The sequence below is a fragment of the Lepidochelys olivacea genome (genome assembly GCF_965140295.1).
Source record: "Lepidochelys olivacea isolate rLepOli2 genome assembly, chromosome: 20".
NCBI classification, from domain to species: Eukaryota; Metazoa; Chordata; order Testudines; family Cheloniidae; genus Lepidochelys; species Lepidochelys olivacea.
In genome coordinates, this window is record NC_140430.1 from 17,746,183 (window position 1) to 17,762,345 (window position 16,163).

A 16,163-nucleotide genomic window follows, 5' to 3' on the forward strand; every position below is an offset into this window, starting at 1 on the left:
TAACTTTCTAACCCTGACTTGTTTGATCAGGTACCGTTTTCTATATATGACTTTTGTAACCTTTAATAATGTAACTGTTATTTTGGTTTAGGCTCTCCTTGTGTAGTTATCACTGTTATTCAATAAATAACTTTTATGGTTAAGCTGGTTGCTTCCCTCCCTCTCTTTCTCTCTGAACTTTACTCTTTTGTGGTTTTGGCTTCCCCATTTACTCTGAAGCAATGCTCCTCTTACCTAAGCTAAAGATCCCTATAGCGCCCCAAAATCCTGTGGGGTTTGCTCATCCACCCCACCCCCACCCCCCTAGAAGAGTAACCCTAATAAATGAGCATACCTAACGGGCAAATCTGGTAACAAAGGGCAATCACGTGAGCCTGTTGCCATCTGGGCTCTGCCTATGCTGGAGGGAATATAAAGGTGACAGTGGGCAAGAGATCCTCCCTCCTTAGGGGACCGCCTCCTACCCATTCACGTGGTGGCAGCCCTCTGGGCTCCATACTCCGGCGCCTGATGGGGCAGTTGGATCATGGCACGGACTGGAGAGAAAAGGGCTTTTGGGGGCAGGGTGGCAGACGATACATCCCCAGCCCGTCTACCCATCCAGTTTATTCAACACAAAACTTCCTTTACATGCGTGAGAGAAGAGAAAGAGAAGAGGGTTCCGAAAGTTCATAAATTAATAGTCCAGGGGGTGCTATTTCCCGCCGCACTTGCCACTGGGCACCAACACAACATTTCTTCCTGCTACAGAGACCCCTTCCAGGCCTGGCTCCGCGTGAGCTCACAGTGTGAGCTCTGCGTGAGCCCACGGGAATCCTGTGGGTCATGATCTCAGGTGGGAAAAAAATTACACAGGGCTCCAGACCTCAGCAATATTCCGAATAATCTTCCTCCACGTAATTCGCTGGGAACCAGCCAACCTAGGAGGGGAAAACCCAGTGAGACGTTCAGTTGTTATCACAAAACAGCCATTGGAACATGGCCCATGTGTCAGATACACATTGCTGCCCTCTTCTGGATGAGATGGGTGCTGCTTACCTGTGTGTCATAAGCCCTTTACTGCTAAGAGCTAACAGGGATTCTCCTGTAACTCAGCTGGTTTTCACAGCAGGAAGATCTGTGTGCTACCCCCAATGCTGTGGTGAGATATGCTGGCCATGCCATGTGGCACAAGGGCCACTAACCTGAGGCATGGGTAGCAGGGATTGAACTGTGGACCTCTGGATCTAAAGGCACCAGCCTCTACCGCTTGACCTAAAAGCCCCGCTCCATTAGCTGGCTCCTCAGCCGCTACTGTCCCAGCCACCACTAGGGGGAGACAAAGTGCCACGGAAGTCACCAGCTGGCCACAGATTTCTTGGCATTTTATACTCGCTCTGATACCAGATGCATCAGAACGTGTGGGCGCAGGCATGTGGCGCGATCGGGCGTGTGCACGTACGTGTGTGTGGAGAACGTACATGTGTGTGTGCAGGCATGCAGAGATTGTGGGCGCGTGGGCACATCACGCGCGGATTGTGTGTGTGCATGCAGAGATTGTGGGCGTGTGTAGAGGTGTGAAGAACCCTGCCCTCTGCTGGATGGGATATGTCAGAGCGGGGCGTCTGCGTGTATATGTGTGTAACACTGCCCCCTAGTGGACGGGTTTGTCAGGCCCGTTCTGGTGTATAAGGGGGCTGTAAAACTCCGCCGGTCCCAACCCCCTCTTGGCGGTGCACTCACCCGGCCATAGATCTCCCCTTTCCACCAGCCCTGCTGCCCTTTCTTGCTCAGGATCTTTATGATGTCACCCTCCTTGAGTGTCAACTCCGTCCGGTCCCGCGCGCAGAAATCGTAGCGAGCCTTTGCCGAACCAAAGTACTTCAGCCCTCCTGCTGCAAGGGGACAGACCCACACTAGAGACAGGACTGGACACCCTCAAATAAAGATCTACCCCTCTGGTGGGATCCTGGAAAGCGAGCAGCCCCCAGAAGCGCTCGTCACCCACCACATGGCTGGAGGCAGTGAACTCATGGTGAAAGACTGGCTCTCTCCCCTCCTAGGGCTCCGAAGGCTTGAGCCGCAGAGCGTTAATTTCAAGAGACCACCAGGGTGGAGTCCATGCACCAGCCATGATGCACAGAATCATGGAAATATCATGGAGCAGGTTCTCAAGGAATCAATTCTGAAGCACTTAGAGGAGAGGAAAGTGATCAGGAATAGTCAGCATGGATTCACCAAGGGCAAGTCATTCCTGACTAACCTAATTGCCTTCTATGACGAGATAACTGGCTCTGTGCATGAAGGGAAAGCAGTGGACTTGTTGTTCCTTGACTTTAGCAAAGCTTTTGACACGGTCTCCCACAGTATTCTTGCCAGCAAGTTAAAGAAGTATGGGCTGGATAAATGGACGATAAGGTGGATAGAAAGCTGGCTAGATTGTTGGGCTCAACGGGTAGTGATCAATGGTTCCATGTCTAGTTGGCAGCCGGTATCAAGTGGAGTGCCCCAAGGGTCGGTCCTCGGGCCGGTTTTGTTCAATATCTTCATTAATGATCTGGAGGATGGTGTGGATTGCACCCTCCGCAAGTTTGCAAATGACATTAAACTGGGAGGAGAGGTAGATACACTGGAGGGTAGGGATAGGATACAGAGGGCCCTAGACAAATTAGAGGATTGGGCCAAAAGAAATCTGATGAGGTTCAACAAGGACAAGTGCAGAGTCCTGCACTTAGGACGGAAGAATCCCATGCACCACTAGAGACTAGGGACTGAATGGCTAGGCAGCAGTTCTGCAGAAAAGGACCTAGGGGTTACAGTGGATGAGAAGCTGGATATGAGTCAACAGTGTGCCCTTGTTGCCAAGAAGGCCAATGGCATTTTGGGATGTATAAGTAGGGGCATTGTCTGCAGATCGAGGGACGTGATCGTTCCCCTCTATTCAACGGTGGTGAGGCCTCACCTGGAGTACTGTGTCCAGTTTTGGGCCCCACACTACAAAAAGGATGTGGAAAAATTGGAAAACGTCCAGAGGAGGGCAACAAAAATGATTATGGGACTGGAACAGGTGACTTATGAGGAGAGGCTAAGGAAACTGGGATTGTTTAGTCTGCGGAAGAGAAGAATGAGGGAGGATTTGATAACTGCTTTCAACCAACTGAAAGGGGGTTCCAAAGAGGATGGATCTAGATTGTTCTCAGTGATAGCACATGACAGAACGAGGAGTAATGGTCTCAAGTTGCAGTGGGGGAGGTTTAGGTTGGATATTAGGAAAAACTTTTTCACTGGAAGGGTGGTGAAGCACTGGAATGTGTTACCTAGGGAGGTGGTGGAATCTCCTTCCTTAGAAGTTTTTAAGGTCAGGGTTGACAAAGCCCTGGCTGGGATGATTTAGTTGGGGATTGGTCCTACTTTGAGCAGGGGGTTGGACTAGATGACCTCCTGAGGTCCCTTCCAACCCTGATATTCTATGATTCTATGATTTTTAATAGAGAGGGCCCTCGGGGGGCCATGGCCGCCGACCAGTATGATCGGTTCCAGCTGGGGCTGGGAAATGACGGGTTTTGCCTCCAGACATTTTTCTCCTGGTTTTGTCCCAATTTTACCATTTCTGTTGAAAGCCCCAATTTTGGGGCCCCCCACACTAAACCCTGGATATTTGACAAAAACTAGGAGGGGGGGGCAAAAAATTGGGTTGAAAAGCCACCGTCCCTCAAGAAAAATGTTTTGGGGGAAATTTCCATCCCACATATGCCCAGTCATGAGAATCTATCCCAAGAACCCCGGGGGCTGAGATCCTGCAGCCCTGAGGGAGGGCTCTCAAGGTCTCCCTGCCCCAGCTTCAGCACTGGTCCCCGAGCACCCTACCAGGAGGTCTGGAGATGGCCCTCTGCTCGGGCTCCTTGAACGGGAACTGCAGTGTGGTGTCGAGTGTTTTGAAGCAGTCTTTCAGGGAGTTCTGCTGGTAAAACTCCACCAGCTCCTAGGGAGGAAGTACAGAGGGGCTCTGAGCATGCGGAGATTCCTTCTCATAGGTATCAAGGTCAGAAGGGACCATTATGATCATCTAGTCTGACCTCCTGCACAATGCAGGCCACAGAATCTCACCCACCCACTCCTGCAATAAACCTCTCACCTATGTCTGAGCTATTGAAGTCCTCAAATCGTGGTTTAAGGACTTCAAGGTGCAGAGAATCCTCCAGCAAGTGACCCATGCCCCATGCTACAGAGGAAGGCGAAAACCCCCCAGGGCCTCGGCCAATCTGCCCTGGAAGAAAATTCCTTCCCGACCCCAAATGTGGCGATCAGCTGAAACCCTGAGCATGTGGGCAAGATTCACCAGCCAGATACCCAGGAAAGAATTCTCTGTAGTAACTCAGATCCCATCCCATCTAACTTCCCATCACAGGCCATTGGGCCTATTTACCATGAATAGTTAAAGATCAGAGCAGGAACAGAGACCGTAACAACTAGACCCCACTCCCCCAGCCCCTCCAGCCAGAAATAGAACCCAGGAGGCCTGATTCCCAGCCACCTCCTCCTCTAACCCACTAGCCCCCCTCCCCCCCCCGCCCTCGCTGGGAACAGAACCCAAGAGTCCTGGATCCCAGCCCCTCCTGCTCTATTCAGTACACCATACTGCCTTCCTGAGGGCTAAGCGGCTGGTGTTGCACTAAGCATTCCCCCAGTGGCCGGAGCCTTCCAGTGAAGATGGAGTTGAAGCAGTGGATGGGAAATCCGCTCAATCCTTACTATGAGTCCTTTGAACGCCTTCTTCTCCGTGATGCGGTACAGGCCCTCCGACGTCAGGATCTTGATGTGTTTGATTTCTACGTTAAACCTGGGGGGACAGACACCAGCTCTCAGGGGACCGCAGGTTTCCTAACGATCTCAACAGCTGTAATTTTCCAGTGTATTGCACCTTTCAATTTCTAGCTGTCTGCTCTCTGGGGAGGGCAGGGCTTTGTGCATGGAGGGTAGATGCAGCTGGTTACAGAAGAGAGGCACACATTGTACTCTCTCTCTCTCACAGGGTCTTTCAGAAAGAACTAAGATGGAGATCTGGCCCCACCGACTCCAATGGAGCGACACCGATTTATGCCAGTTGGGGCTCTGGCCCTAGGAATATAGGATTCTCCATAATTGCACCGCTCTGGCCTTATATCCCACCTCAAGTGGCAAGCACATCCAGATGGAAGATCATTCTATGCACTGCAGCTTAAGGCACTTTCCCCTGCTCCCCTAGCTGGTGCTGTTGGAGATGCTATTCTTAAATATCTAACCCTATCTTCTTAACTTACGAAGCAATTTACCTTCATAAGATCATGAGGTAGGGAGTCCCACAGGTTAACTACCTGTTGCATATAAAAATATTTACTTTTACCAGGTCGGCATTTAATTTTGTTATGCGCCCCCTGGTGTTTGCATTATAGGGAAGGGCCCAAAAGAGTTCTTTCTGAGCGGCAGGCTATTCACGCACACAAAGATGTTGCTCTTTAGAAGCTGTTACTAAGGTTAGGATTACTTGATGCTGATGGCAAACTCGGCCGCGTCCTTGACCCTCTGCCGCACCAGGAATGTGCCGTCTGAACGGTTTGTGAGGATTTGCTCCGCCTCTGCTCTCTCCATAGGTCCCGCGTACCTGGAAGGAGCGACATCCACACAGGAGTTATTACTTGAAGTCTACAATTCAGCCACTAGATGTTGCTGTGGGCTGTATGCCATACCAGCGAGGGTGTGGTTTCCTGGTAAACAATGGAGGCAAATCTGGAACTCAAGCTGGTTTAAGACAGTCTGTGATTTCATAGAGCATGATGCATAGAAGGCTGGACTCCAGACTAAACAGCAATAAATTATGTAGATGCAGAAATGTTTCAATTCTATAATTTTACTTACCAAAGATAAACAGAAAAATCTGGGGGAGGATTCTGGGGGGGGGAAAGAAAAAGGTTTTATTTTCTTGCAGTAAATAAAAGGGAGAAGAAAGAGTTATGTCTGGCCCAGGAGAGCTGATGTCTGATGTCAGCACTCTGTTATTCTGGAGTTTCATTTTGCTCCCAGTGTCATATCACAAATAATTCATTTTTTTAAAAATTATGTATATAACAGAACAAAGAATGGGTCCCCATTGTGCCAGGCATTGCATAGACCTTCCCCAAGATCAGGGCCCTGGGTGCTGCCCAGACACATAGTGAAAGACAGGTCCTGCCCCAGACAGCATATAAACAAAGAAAGAATGATTATACTCCATTTAAAAATGAGGAGATGAGGTACAAGGAGATGAAGTGACTTGCTCACAGGCAGTCTGTGGCAGAGCCAAGAATTTCACTCAAATTTTCTGAGCCCCACTCCAACGCCTTACCCACAAAACCCACCCTTTCTTCTGCTGCTAAGCATCCTGGATTGTAGACGGACATCTGCCCTTTGTCCCCAGATCAGATGCAACCCACCCAAACTTGTCTAAGGAATTTAGAGACCCTACAAAAACATCCAGCATCTACCAGCTAATCAAGCAAATGTGAAAGGAGTTGCTACTCACACACACATACGGTTTGACTTTTTGGCATGGGAACCAGCCGATCTCATTCGTGGATGTGTTTCTGCCCTGCAAAGCGGAAGCCAATGCATGTCAGATCTATCGTAAATCGGGTGACCAGATGTCCCAATTTTATAGGGACAATCCCGATATTTGGGGCTTTTTCTTATATAGGTGTCTATAACCCCCCACCCCTCATCCCGATTTTTCACACTTGCTATCTGGTCACCCTAATCATAAAGAGCTATCATGGCAGAGGCCGAAGGGGCTGCTCTGGGCCTGGTTTGCAGAGGGACTATGGTAGGCTGGAGGTTTAAGCCGAGAGCAGAAATATTTCAATTTGGCTATCTTGCTGTGGTGTTTCTTGGGAATTGTAGTTTGGTTTTCTCGTGCCCCTATTCTCTATGGGCCAGGCTCCCCAGCCAGACTACTTCTCCCAGGATGCACCATGGTCAGGGCCTCCCATAATACAACCGTCTCCCCTCACCAAGAGGGCAGACTGTGGTGCATCATGGGAGATGTAGTCTGACCAGGAAGCATGGCCTTTTGAAGAGAAATGGGAGCATGAAGCAACCGAACTACAACTCCAACAAGGCACCGGGACTACAGTCCCCCACCGTAATATTTCATTTTTTCCCCCAAAAGTTGACCATTTTGCACAGGAAAAAGCCCCCTTTTTCCAACCAACTCTAGCCTGAAGGCCTGAGCCAACCCCCACTGAAGTCAATGGGCATCTTCTCCATGGGCTCCTGTGGGTTTTGGATGAAACCCTGCCCACCTCTTTTCCACTGGCTCCAGTGGGTTTTGGATCAAACCCTGCCTAACACTCTGATCAGAGCCAGCACTGAGATCAGGGCCCCATTGTGCCAGGTGCTGCACAGACTCCAACTGAGATCAGAGCTCCATCGTGCCAGGAATTAACTGGGAGAAGACAAGGCATGGGTGACCCTGCCAAAGGGGCTATTTATTGCTGCTAAAGCCTGAGGTATAAACACAGAGACACTGAAAGCAGGTTGGACACCGCGGCTGCTGGACGGGGCAGACCCAGTGGTTCTCTCTGGCCTTCACTGCCTGGCATCACCACTAAGAGGAGTCTGCCTCCCTCTTGGCCTCATCAGGAAAGTCGAATACAGGGCTCAACAACTGAGCCATGCTCAGAAGTGGCCCAGATCAGTTGTTTCATCATTCGGAGCCTGATGCCGCCTGGCCTCCCGAACAACAAGAGGCTAAAGCACGAATTGATTTATGCTGCTCTCCTCTTTGACACCTGATTTTAAAGACACCCCTCCCCACCATCATTTCTTATCATGAGCTACGGTCATCAGCAGGGCTTGGCGGCTGGAATGTCAGCGCTGACAGACCTCTCCCACTTGAGCTAACGTGAGCTCCATTAGCCAGCTGCACTAATTTGCGGTGTCTTGAAAACTGCATTGCACCTGTACGCTATCCCTTTAAACGCTCAAGGGGTGGTGGTGGGGTGTTCCTGGTCCTGCTTATGGGCAGAGAGCTCTGTAGGAAGTTCTGAGATGTGGGCCTAGCAATAGTTAGATTGCAGCCAGCCAGCTTGGAGTAAGCTGGGGTGAGTTATGCCTCAGGGAGAAGCCTGTTTTGTCTCTCTCTGTTTTGGGGTTCTTATGTGTTATCATTCTGGATTCAATTAAATAAAGTTGTGTTACATTGCAACCTTCCAGCAAGAGTATTCTGGGTTTATCTAGTTTCTCGGTTTGTATGCCATGAACATAACAGTAGTCAGACTGTTACCCTCTGGGTGGACCAGCCATCCAAAGGAGATGTCCTCATGTGGCGGAGCCCTGTGGTTTTGGAACCAGAAGTCACAGCTTCAAGTCCCCACTGACCAAATTTATGTGCAATTCCTCTAGTCCAGCAGTTCCCAAACTGTGGGTCTCAACCCCAAGTGGGGTCACCCCATCAGCGGGTGGGGTTGCAAGTCCGAGTGCGTAGACAAACGAAATCTCAGCAGCAGGTCTAGCGATGTAGTTATGGGGTGGTGGGAATCTGTGGGATTGAACGCTCAGGAACTGCTGTTCTAGTCAGCATTTCTCCATGAGGGCACCCGGAGTGGGGGGTGGATGGCTGCGGAGACACCTACCTCCCACCATAGCTGCTGCGCCTCAGCTTTGGTCAGCTCCACAATGTCCCCCAGGCTGAGTCGCAGCGACGGGCCAAATGCCACGGGTGGCGGGGGCAGCCCGTAATACTCCTGGCAGACCTCCATTTTGGGCAGCCCTAAGGAAACAAGGACATTGGCAAGGAACCGGTCACAGAGCAACCCCATGTATCTCCCTGCAGCAAACGCCTGCCACCCGGCCTTATCTGCGCCCAGCGCTCTTCCCACCCACTACGGGGACACACGTGGACGGCCACATCTTCCTGGTGCGAGGGGGACAGAAAATCCTCCCCATGCTCTACATGGGGGATAGAGGGAAAGCCCTGGGGCAGGCCTCATTTGCCCCTCCAGGACAGGGATTCTGCATGCAGGAAGGTGTATTTTAAGGGCTTATTGTCTCCTGAACCCTCGTCCACCCAGAGCTCCCATGAGCCAGTGGGGCTTTCCTGCAGGTGCCCTGAATTTAAGCTGGAGCTCAGCATCCCAGCACAGATCAGGAATCCAGCTAGTCCGGTGTCCAGCCTGTGGGAATGGTAGCTCAGTTACCACATGTCCTCCTCTATGGGGCAAGCTCCCCAGCCGGACTGCATCTCCCATGATGCACTACAGCTTCAGAGGGATGTGGTTATAGTATTCCAGTCCCCCACAGTACAGCAGATCTAGCAGAACTTAAAGGGGGGTCCTTTATTGAGGCGTTAGACCCAGAGCAGACCCTCGGCTTTCTCCAGGCTGCAGTGCCTGGTGTCACCAATAGGGGTCTCCATCACACCAGGCCTAATCAGGACTGCTGATTACAAGAAAGGAAATTCCTTCCTGACCCCCCTGCCTGCCCTGAAGCATGAGAGTGGGTGCCTGCCACAGGACTTACCAAGGTCATTCTTCTTTCTCTCCTGGGTGTGTCGGTTGGATTTGTTCTGCAGAGGGAAGACAAGGATCCTGGCTCAGATAAGGAGGATGTGTGGGATCTGTCTGAAGTTCAGCAGGCACAGACCCTGCTATAAATCAGCAGGGGGTGTAGTATTATGAGCAGAACTGGAGTAAGAGGGTGGGGCTTGAGGAGGGACTTAGGCCAGTGTGGTACTAGGGGAGGGCTCAGCAAGGCAAATATAACAACCCCCCATGTGGTACTTAATCCCCTTCTAATGGTAATTGAGCCATAGACAGAGGCTGATGAGCCTGCTGCTAGGTCAGGTTTTAGACCCAAAGGTCCCAGGTTTGATGCCCATTCGTGGTGACTCCCCCAGCAACATCATATAAGCTGGGACCAAGCTCCTTTGCGCCCAGTCTCTAGACCCTCAGCATGTAAAGATCTCCCTTGTCCCGCATCACTTATTGCTAAGAACCATGGGTAGGGCTCTGTGATCTCCTGATGCTGCCATTTAGGCTGTGACTAGGGCTGATCCGAAACATTTTCCATTTGGGGTTTTTCTGAGAAACACCATTTTTTCACGAAAAGTGTCAGCTTTCTGCAGAAAAATGGCTAATTTTTCATCAAAAAATCCCCCAAAGGCCTGAAAATTTCCATATGCTGCCCCAGTGCCTCCTGGGAGTTGTAGTTCAGTGGCCCCGTGCCCCCGTTTTCTTCTATGGGCCTGGCTCCCTGGCTGGATTACATCTCCCGTGTGCTCTCCCGCATCAGCCAGAAGGCCTGGCTCTATGCTCACTGACACTGGAGCATCACAGGTGTAAAATAAGGCATGGGTGAGCGAGAAATTAGGTGCAACATCTGTCTGATAAACAGTATTAGGAGCTGGAAATGGCCCACCTTGATTATCATACACATTTTAAGGAGAGTGATCACTTTACATAAGCTATTACCAGCAAGAGAGTGGGGTGGGGGGAGAGAAAACCTTTTGTAGTGATAAACACCCATTTTTTCATGGTTTGTGTGTATAAAAACATCTTCTGTATTTTCCACAGTATGCATCCGATGAAGTGAGCTGTAGCTCACGAAAGCTTATGCTCAAATAAATTGGTTAGTCTCTAAGGTGCCACAAGTACTCCTGTTCTTTTTAGTATGAGGAGAGAAAGCCAGGCAGCAAATGAGCTGAGGTGAAGGGAACCTTGATTAAAAGTTAGTGGTGCTTCAAGGGGCAGTATTGCCCAGCGGATGGAGCACTGGACTGGGACTCAAGAGACCTGCCTTCTATTTCCAACTCTGACTTGTGTGATCCTGGCCAAATCCCCTCCCCTCTCCAGGCCTCAGTTTCCAAACCCTCCTACTTAATTATTATTCGTATTTATTAGGTGTCTCACGGTACGCCTAGGACTCCGCCTCCCCCCCAAACCCAGGACTCCGTTGTGCTAGGCGCTGTACAGACACAGAACAAAAAGACAGTCCCAGCCTCTTACTAGGCGCTTTTCGGAGCCCAGCACAGTAAAAGTCTCAATCTCGGCTGGGGCTTCTAGCTCCTATCACAATACAACTACTAAATCCACCCCCCAGATGAGAACGTTTTCTCCCTAAGAGATTTAAGGTTGTTCGGGGTTGGTTTGTTTGTTTACCTTTTTCATCGTAGACCCATAATCTGGATTAAACAGAAAAGGGGGGAAACGATTACTCAGTTAGTTGCGAAATCTCATCCTGCGAGTTCTCAGACTGAATCAAAGCAGAATTGTATTTCTGGTTGTGAGTGACCAGTATGTGCCAGGGAGGCTGGGATAGAAAACCCACCTCCTGTCCCACGTGATGCCCCTTTGTCACCCCACTGGCACCTCAGCGGCACGTGGCCAAAGCGCAGATGGTGATACAGAGCAGCAGCAGTGAAGGGGTTAACTCGTGCCCGTAGGCCAACCCTTTCCTTCCTCTGCTCTTGTATTCAGCCACTTGCAACTGCAGCCTCCTCAGATGTATCCCAGAATCCTTTGTGCTGCCATACCCCAGCTGCATCCCAGAATCCCTTGCACCATTTTGCGCATCCCTTGCATGACTTTGTCCAGCTGCATCCCAGAATCTCTTGCACCTCATGGCCTAGATGCATCTCAGAATTCCTTGTCCCAATTTGTCCCAACTGCATCCCACAATCCCTTGCAACACTTGGCCCAGATGCATCCCAGAATGCATTGCACTTCATGGCCTAGAAGCATCCCACAATCTCTTGCCCCCAACCCTTCAGATAAGACGCTCTGGGAATCAGCTGATTAGTTTCCGGGTTGTCCTAAGGAGGGCTGGCCTCAGGCAGGCTCAGGTAGCAGGAACGGAGTTGTACCTCCCGCCAACGCTGCTGACCTGGGCTGGGCACAGACACGTACCTGAGCTCGACTTCCCGCAGGGGGCTACCCGGCCCAGACACTCCTTGTGAGCCGGGGCTTTGCATCGGCTGCAGCGATAGCCCTGGTAGAACGTGCCCCTGTTCCCACCGCCAAGAGAGAGAACATGTGTGTTAGAGTCACCGTGGTAAATCGGGGCTTGATGTCATCCCGCCACACCCTTCTGCCCTGCCCTATTAACCCCTACCTCCCCATGCCCCATTCCCAGCTCAGCCCTGCCCCACAAATTAACCCCAAGCACGGGAACGGCCAATCTCAGGAGACGCCTTAGCTGGGAGCAGTAGTACAGATCAGTGGCTGGCATGGGCATCGCACATGGATCCAGGCAGCGCCTACCTGAGCAGCATCTGGCAGGATTTGCAGGACGCATTCTCCTCGAAGGAGTACATGTGGAAGTCGTGGCCATTGGACGTGGCATTCTCGGGGTAGATATTGGAGCTACGGGAATCAGGAGAGAGAGACAGACCGAGTTATGCTTATGATTATTATGATTATTATTGTTATTTATTAGGTGTATTACGGTAGCACCTAGGCGTCCCAGTCATTGGCCAGCTCCCTTTCGTGCTCGGCACTGAATATTACGGTAGCACCCAGGAGCACGTCATCCCCTCGTTCTGATGGAGCCGGCGCGCTGAAAATAGCAGTGTAGCCGAGGTGGGGTGAGGAGCGGGACGATCTGGCCACCCTGAGGACGAGCCTACAGGCTTGGACGGGATCGTACTCAGGGCGGCTAGTCCCGCCTGCCGTTTGCACCCCCACAGCTACACTTCCATTTTTAGTGCAAGGCTTGAACAGATCTAGCACAGGTATGTCTGCTCGGGCTGGAAATTACAGCCGCAGTTCAGATCGTAGATTTACCCTATGTGTCTGTGCAGTGCCTGGCACAACGGGGCCCTGATCTCAGCTGGGGCAGGGACCGTCTCTCGCTGTGTCCGTGCAGCGCCTGGCACAACAGGGCCCTGATCCTCATCAGAACCTCTGGCCACTGCCACTTTACCACTAATAATCTAGCGAGCAACAACCAACCGAGGGGAGAGGGGGGCAGGACATGGCAGAGAAGTTTCAGAGAAGGGCTGGGACAGTTTTTTGACACCGAATCTGGGGAGATTCAGTGGGGAATGATGGGAGTGAGGGTGTGTGGGGTGGAGGGGGACGTACATGGACATTTCAAACTGCTCCATCCACTTCTTCTTCAGCTCTCGCGTCTTGAAGAAGAGCTCGTAACCCTGGGTCCCGTAACAACAGATCAGGTGGAACATGTGAGTCCACTGGAAAAGACAAGTGCACGGATGTTTAACAGTCCCCCTGGAACTCATGGGCAGTGGGGGGGGGGTCCCACCTTCCCAGTAACTGCATATCAGACAAGGGGACTCAAAGAGAGACGTGAAACCACACTCCCGCCCACCAGCAGCAGACAGGGGCAGTGCGGACTAGAAATTAGAGCAAGGGAGTGGGGAGCCAGGATGCCAGGGGTCTATTCCCAGCTTTGGAAGGGGAGAGAAGTCTAGTGATTACAGCTAGGGAAGCAGGAGTTGGACTACCAGGGTTCTACAGCTGGCTTTTGGAAGGAGCGTTGACTAGTAGTTAGAGCAGGGTGTGCGTGGAAGCCAGGACTCCTGGGTTCTTTTCCTGGCTGTTGGGAAGAGTGTGCCCAGGAGTCGAAGCAGGGCGACTGGCAGCTAGGATGACTGGGTTCTATTCCTGGCTGATGGGAGGAATGTGCCCAGGGTTAGAGCAGAGGAACTAGGCATGGGAGTTATTTTGCTGACTCTCCCTGGCAGCCAGAACTGGCAGGTCTCATTAGCTCCAACCCAGGACAGAAAAGGGTTGAGCCAGGGGGAAGCGGAGCTAGCACAGGGCCAAATACTGGGATCAGCCAAGCTAAGGAGACGCCTTGGGCTGAAGACTGTGTGGAAATGGTGCAGACTCTGTATGTGTGTGGTCGCTGCCCCCTACTGGGGGGAAATACCTGCTCTGAGTAAGTGTGGGTATGGATGTGCAGGATGGAGTGCACACATGTTGTGTTAGCAGGGTGGGAGAGGCTCCAGCTCACACACACACACACATCCCACAGCGTTACCTTCTTATTGTCCTTTTCTCCTGAGGAGTCATCCCGGATCTGGTAAGTATGGAGGTCGATGAAATCCCTCATCTCGTAGGAGTCCCCTTTTCTCTTGCAAATGAGCAGGGCTTGGTCCAGAAGGAAGGCATACCTGCAAGGAACAGGCCCCAACACGGAGAAGGATGCAGACAGAACCTGGGACAGATGAACCACCGACGGGCCGGGGGCGGGAGGAACGCACATCTGGCTTATATGAGCCCCAAGACTTGAGCCCTGCTCCTGGGAGGCCGTACACTTAAGCCAGGTCTACATGCAAAAATTACGTCGACCCAGCTATGTCACTCCGGGGTGTGAAACATCCACACCCCTGAGCGACGAAGTTAAGCTGATCTAAACCCCAGTGCAGACAGCACTAGGTTGCTGAGAGAATTCGTCCATCAGCCCAGCTACTGACTCTTCGGGAAGTGGATTAGCTGTGGCGATAGGAGAACCCCTCCGGTGATTGTCTGCACAGAAACGCTGGCTGTTCTCTGGCTTTTCTCTAAGATGTTCTCCAACCTTTGTTATTCTCTGGACCTCAGGATGACACTATTAAGGACCGTATCTGCTCTAGATCCCCCTACCGCCCCAGAGCTTGATTTTGAAATAGGCAGAGGGGAGGCGGTTCAAGACAGCAAATTATTTTAATTTCGTTTTAGTTGCAGGAAGTGTCCTTAAAAAAAATCAATTTTGGTTTTATCAAAATTTCCTGTCCCCCCACCCCAAAACTGTGGCCCAAAAACCCCAACCAACCCAAATCTGGTTTTCCAGTTGAAATTGTCGATACAAAGGATTTCTGAAAAAAACATTCATTTTTGTAGGAATCATTTTGTCCAGCAAGGGCATTTCCCCACCACCCCATTTGTTTTCAATGAAAAGCTGGTTTTTGTTGTTGAATTTGAAAAGAACCCAACCAACCCTGCCAGGAAAGGCCAGATTTTGAATGGTACTAAGACATGCTATCCCTTGAAAACGCTGATGCTAAAACCCCAGTTCAGGACAGCACTTAAACATGTGTGTAAGTGCCCTTCCTGAAAAGGGACGTGCTCCTGAGTGGATGCCGGATGCATGCGCTGAATTCTAAGTGCGTGAGCAGTCAGTGTGACTTAAAGCTCAGCGTGTACTTAAATGGGGGCCCAGAGCTCTTAGCATCTTGCGGGCTGGAGCCCCACTCTGTCGGTCGCAGAGATGGCTGCCATGGGCCATGGCCTGAGAACCGCTGTCTCAGACACTTGTTATGTGATCAGATGCATCGTGGTCCCTTCTGCTGAAAGTCAGCAGCCTAAGAGCAATGGGATGAGCCCTGGAGTTGGCCCCACAACTCAAGGAGGTAAAAGAGCTTGTAAACCACTTGTAGGACCTTAAGTCAAGATGGCAAACCTTCCATCACGTCGGGGGTTTATTGATCGTATCTGTACTGCATGGACAAGCCCTCCACCATCGATTCAGCCCCCACTCCCACCTAAGCGACATGCCCACGGTCACCCAGCAGGCCGGTGACAAAGCCGGTAGAACCCAGGTCTCCAGTCCAGTGCTCTGTCCACTAGGCCGCGCTGCCACCCCTCAAAGCCACACAGCTCAGCCTGCCCTTACCTGTCCGTCTTGGAGCGTTTCTCAGTGCTGGTGACCTTTAGCTCCCCGTCAATCTTCGGCCTCCCGTACTGAGCCAGGGACCGTGACTAAAAGGAGAAGGGGGACAGAAAACCAAACCCGTTTACAGGAATTCAGTCTGAGACAAAAGGAACCAGCAGGCTGAACAGATGCCATATACCTCCCTAATGGCTGGCCCAAAGATGGTAAGAGTCTACGACTGCTACTGGATGATGGAGCAACTCTTATAGCTACAGAGGGAAAACCTCTGTGCTTGGTCCTGGGTTCACTCCATGGGAGGCCATATTAGGCTGCACAAGGTTCCTAGAGCTGTACAAAGGGTGGTAGCGAGAATGCTGGGAAATACCACAGCGACCAGGAGGAGCCAGGAAAGGGAACTGATCTAGACAGGAGCAGCTCTAACAAAGGCCAGCCAGCAGGAAGCTGTTGAGTGTGTATAACATGCACTCAGGTTTGTATTGTATATACGTATTCCAGGGGAGAGGCGAAGAGTGACACAGGCAGCTGGGGAAAAAATAATTTCATGGCACTTGTTTGAA

General features: G+C 51.3%; 1 protein-coding gene across 5 annotated transcripts in view; it reads right to left on the reverse strand.

Moving 5' to 3' along the window:
• Positions 1–565: 565 nt before the first annotated feature.
• The window catches only part of VAV1 (vav guanine nucleotide exchange factor 1), a 64,906-nt gene continuing 49,308 nt past the window's right edge, over positions 566–16,163 (reverse strand). For 4 of the 5 annotated variants that reach the window (XM_084610282.1, XM_084610285.1, XM_084610283.1 and 1 more), the window contains 15 exons: positions 15,607–15,692; positions 13,993–14,125; positions 13,071–13,180; positions 12,249–12,350; positions 11,895–11,992; positions 11,148–11,170; positions 9,511–9,556; positions 8,625–8,761; positions 6,518–6,583; positions 5,875–5,906; positions 5,504–5,620; positions 4,732–4,819; positions 3,847–3,961; positions 1,723–1,874; positions 566–920 (listed from right to left, as the gene is read on the reverse strand). In XM_084610282.1, the coding sequence (XP_084466408.1) occupies positions 867–920; positions 1,723–1,874; positions 3,847–3,961; positions 4,732–4,819; positions 5,504–5,620; positions 5,875–5,906; positions 6,518–6,583; positions 8,625–8,761; positions 9,511–9,556; positions 11,148–11,170; positions 11,895–11,992; positions 12,249–12,350; positions 13,071–13,180; positions 13,993–14,125; positions 15,607–15,692 (1,359 nt within the window). In that variant the 3' untranslated portion in view covers positions 566–866. The remainder of the gene's footprint in view (positions 921–1,722; positions 1,875–3,846; positions 3,962–4,731; positions 4,820–5,503; positions 5,621–5,874; positions 5,907–6,517; positions 6,584–8,624; positions 8,762–9,510; positions 9,557–11,147; positions 11,171–11,894; positions 11,993–12,248; positions 12,351–13,070; positions 13,181–13,992; positions 14,126–15,606; positions 15,693–16,163) is intronic. The other variant, XM_084610284.1, reaches the window with a different exon arrangement.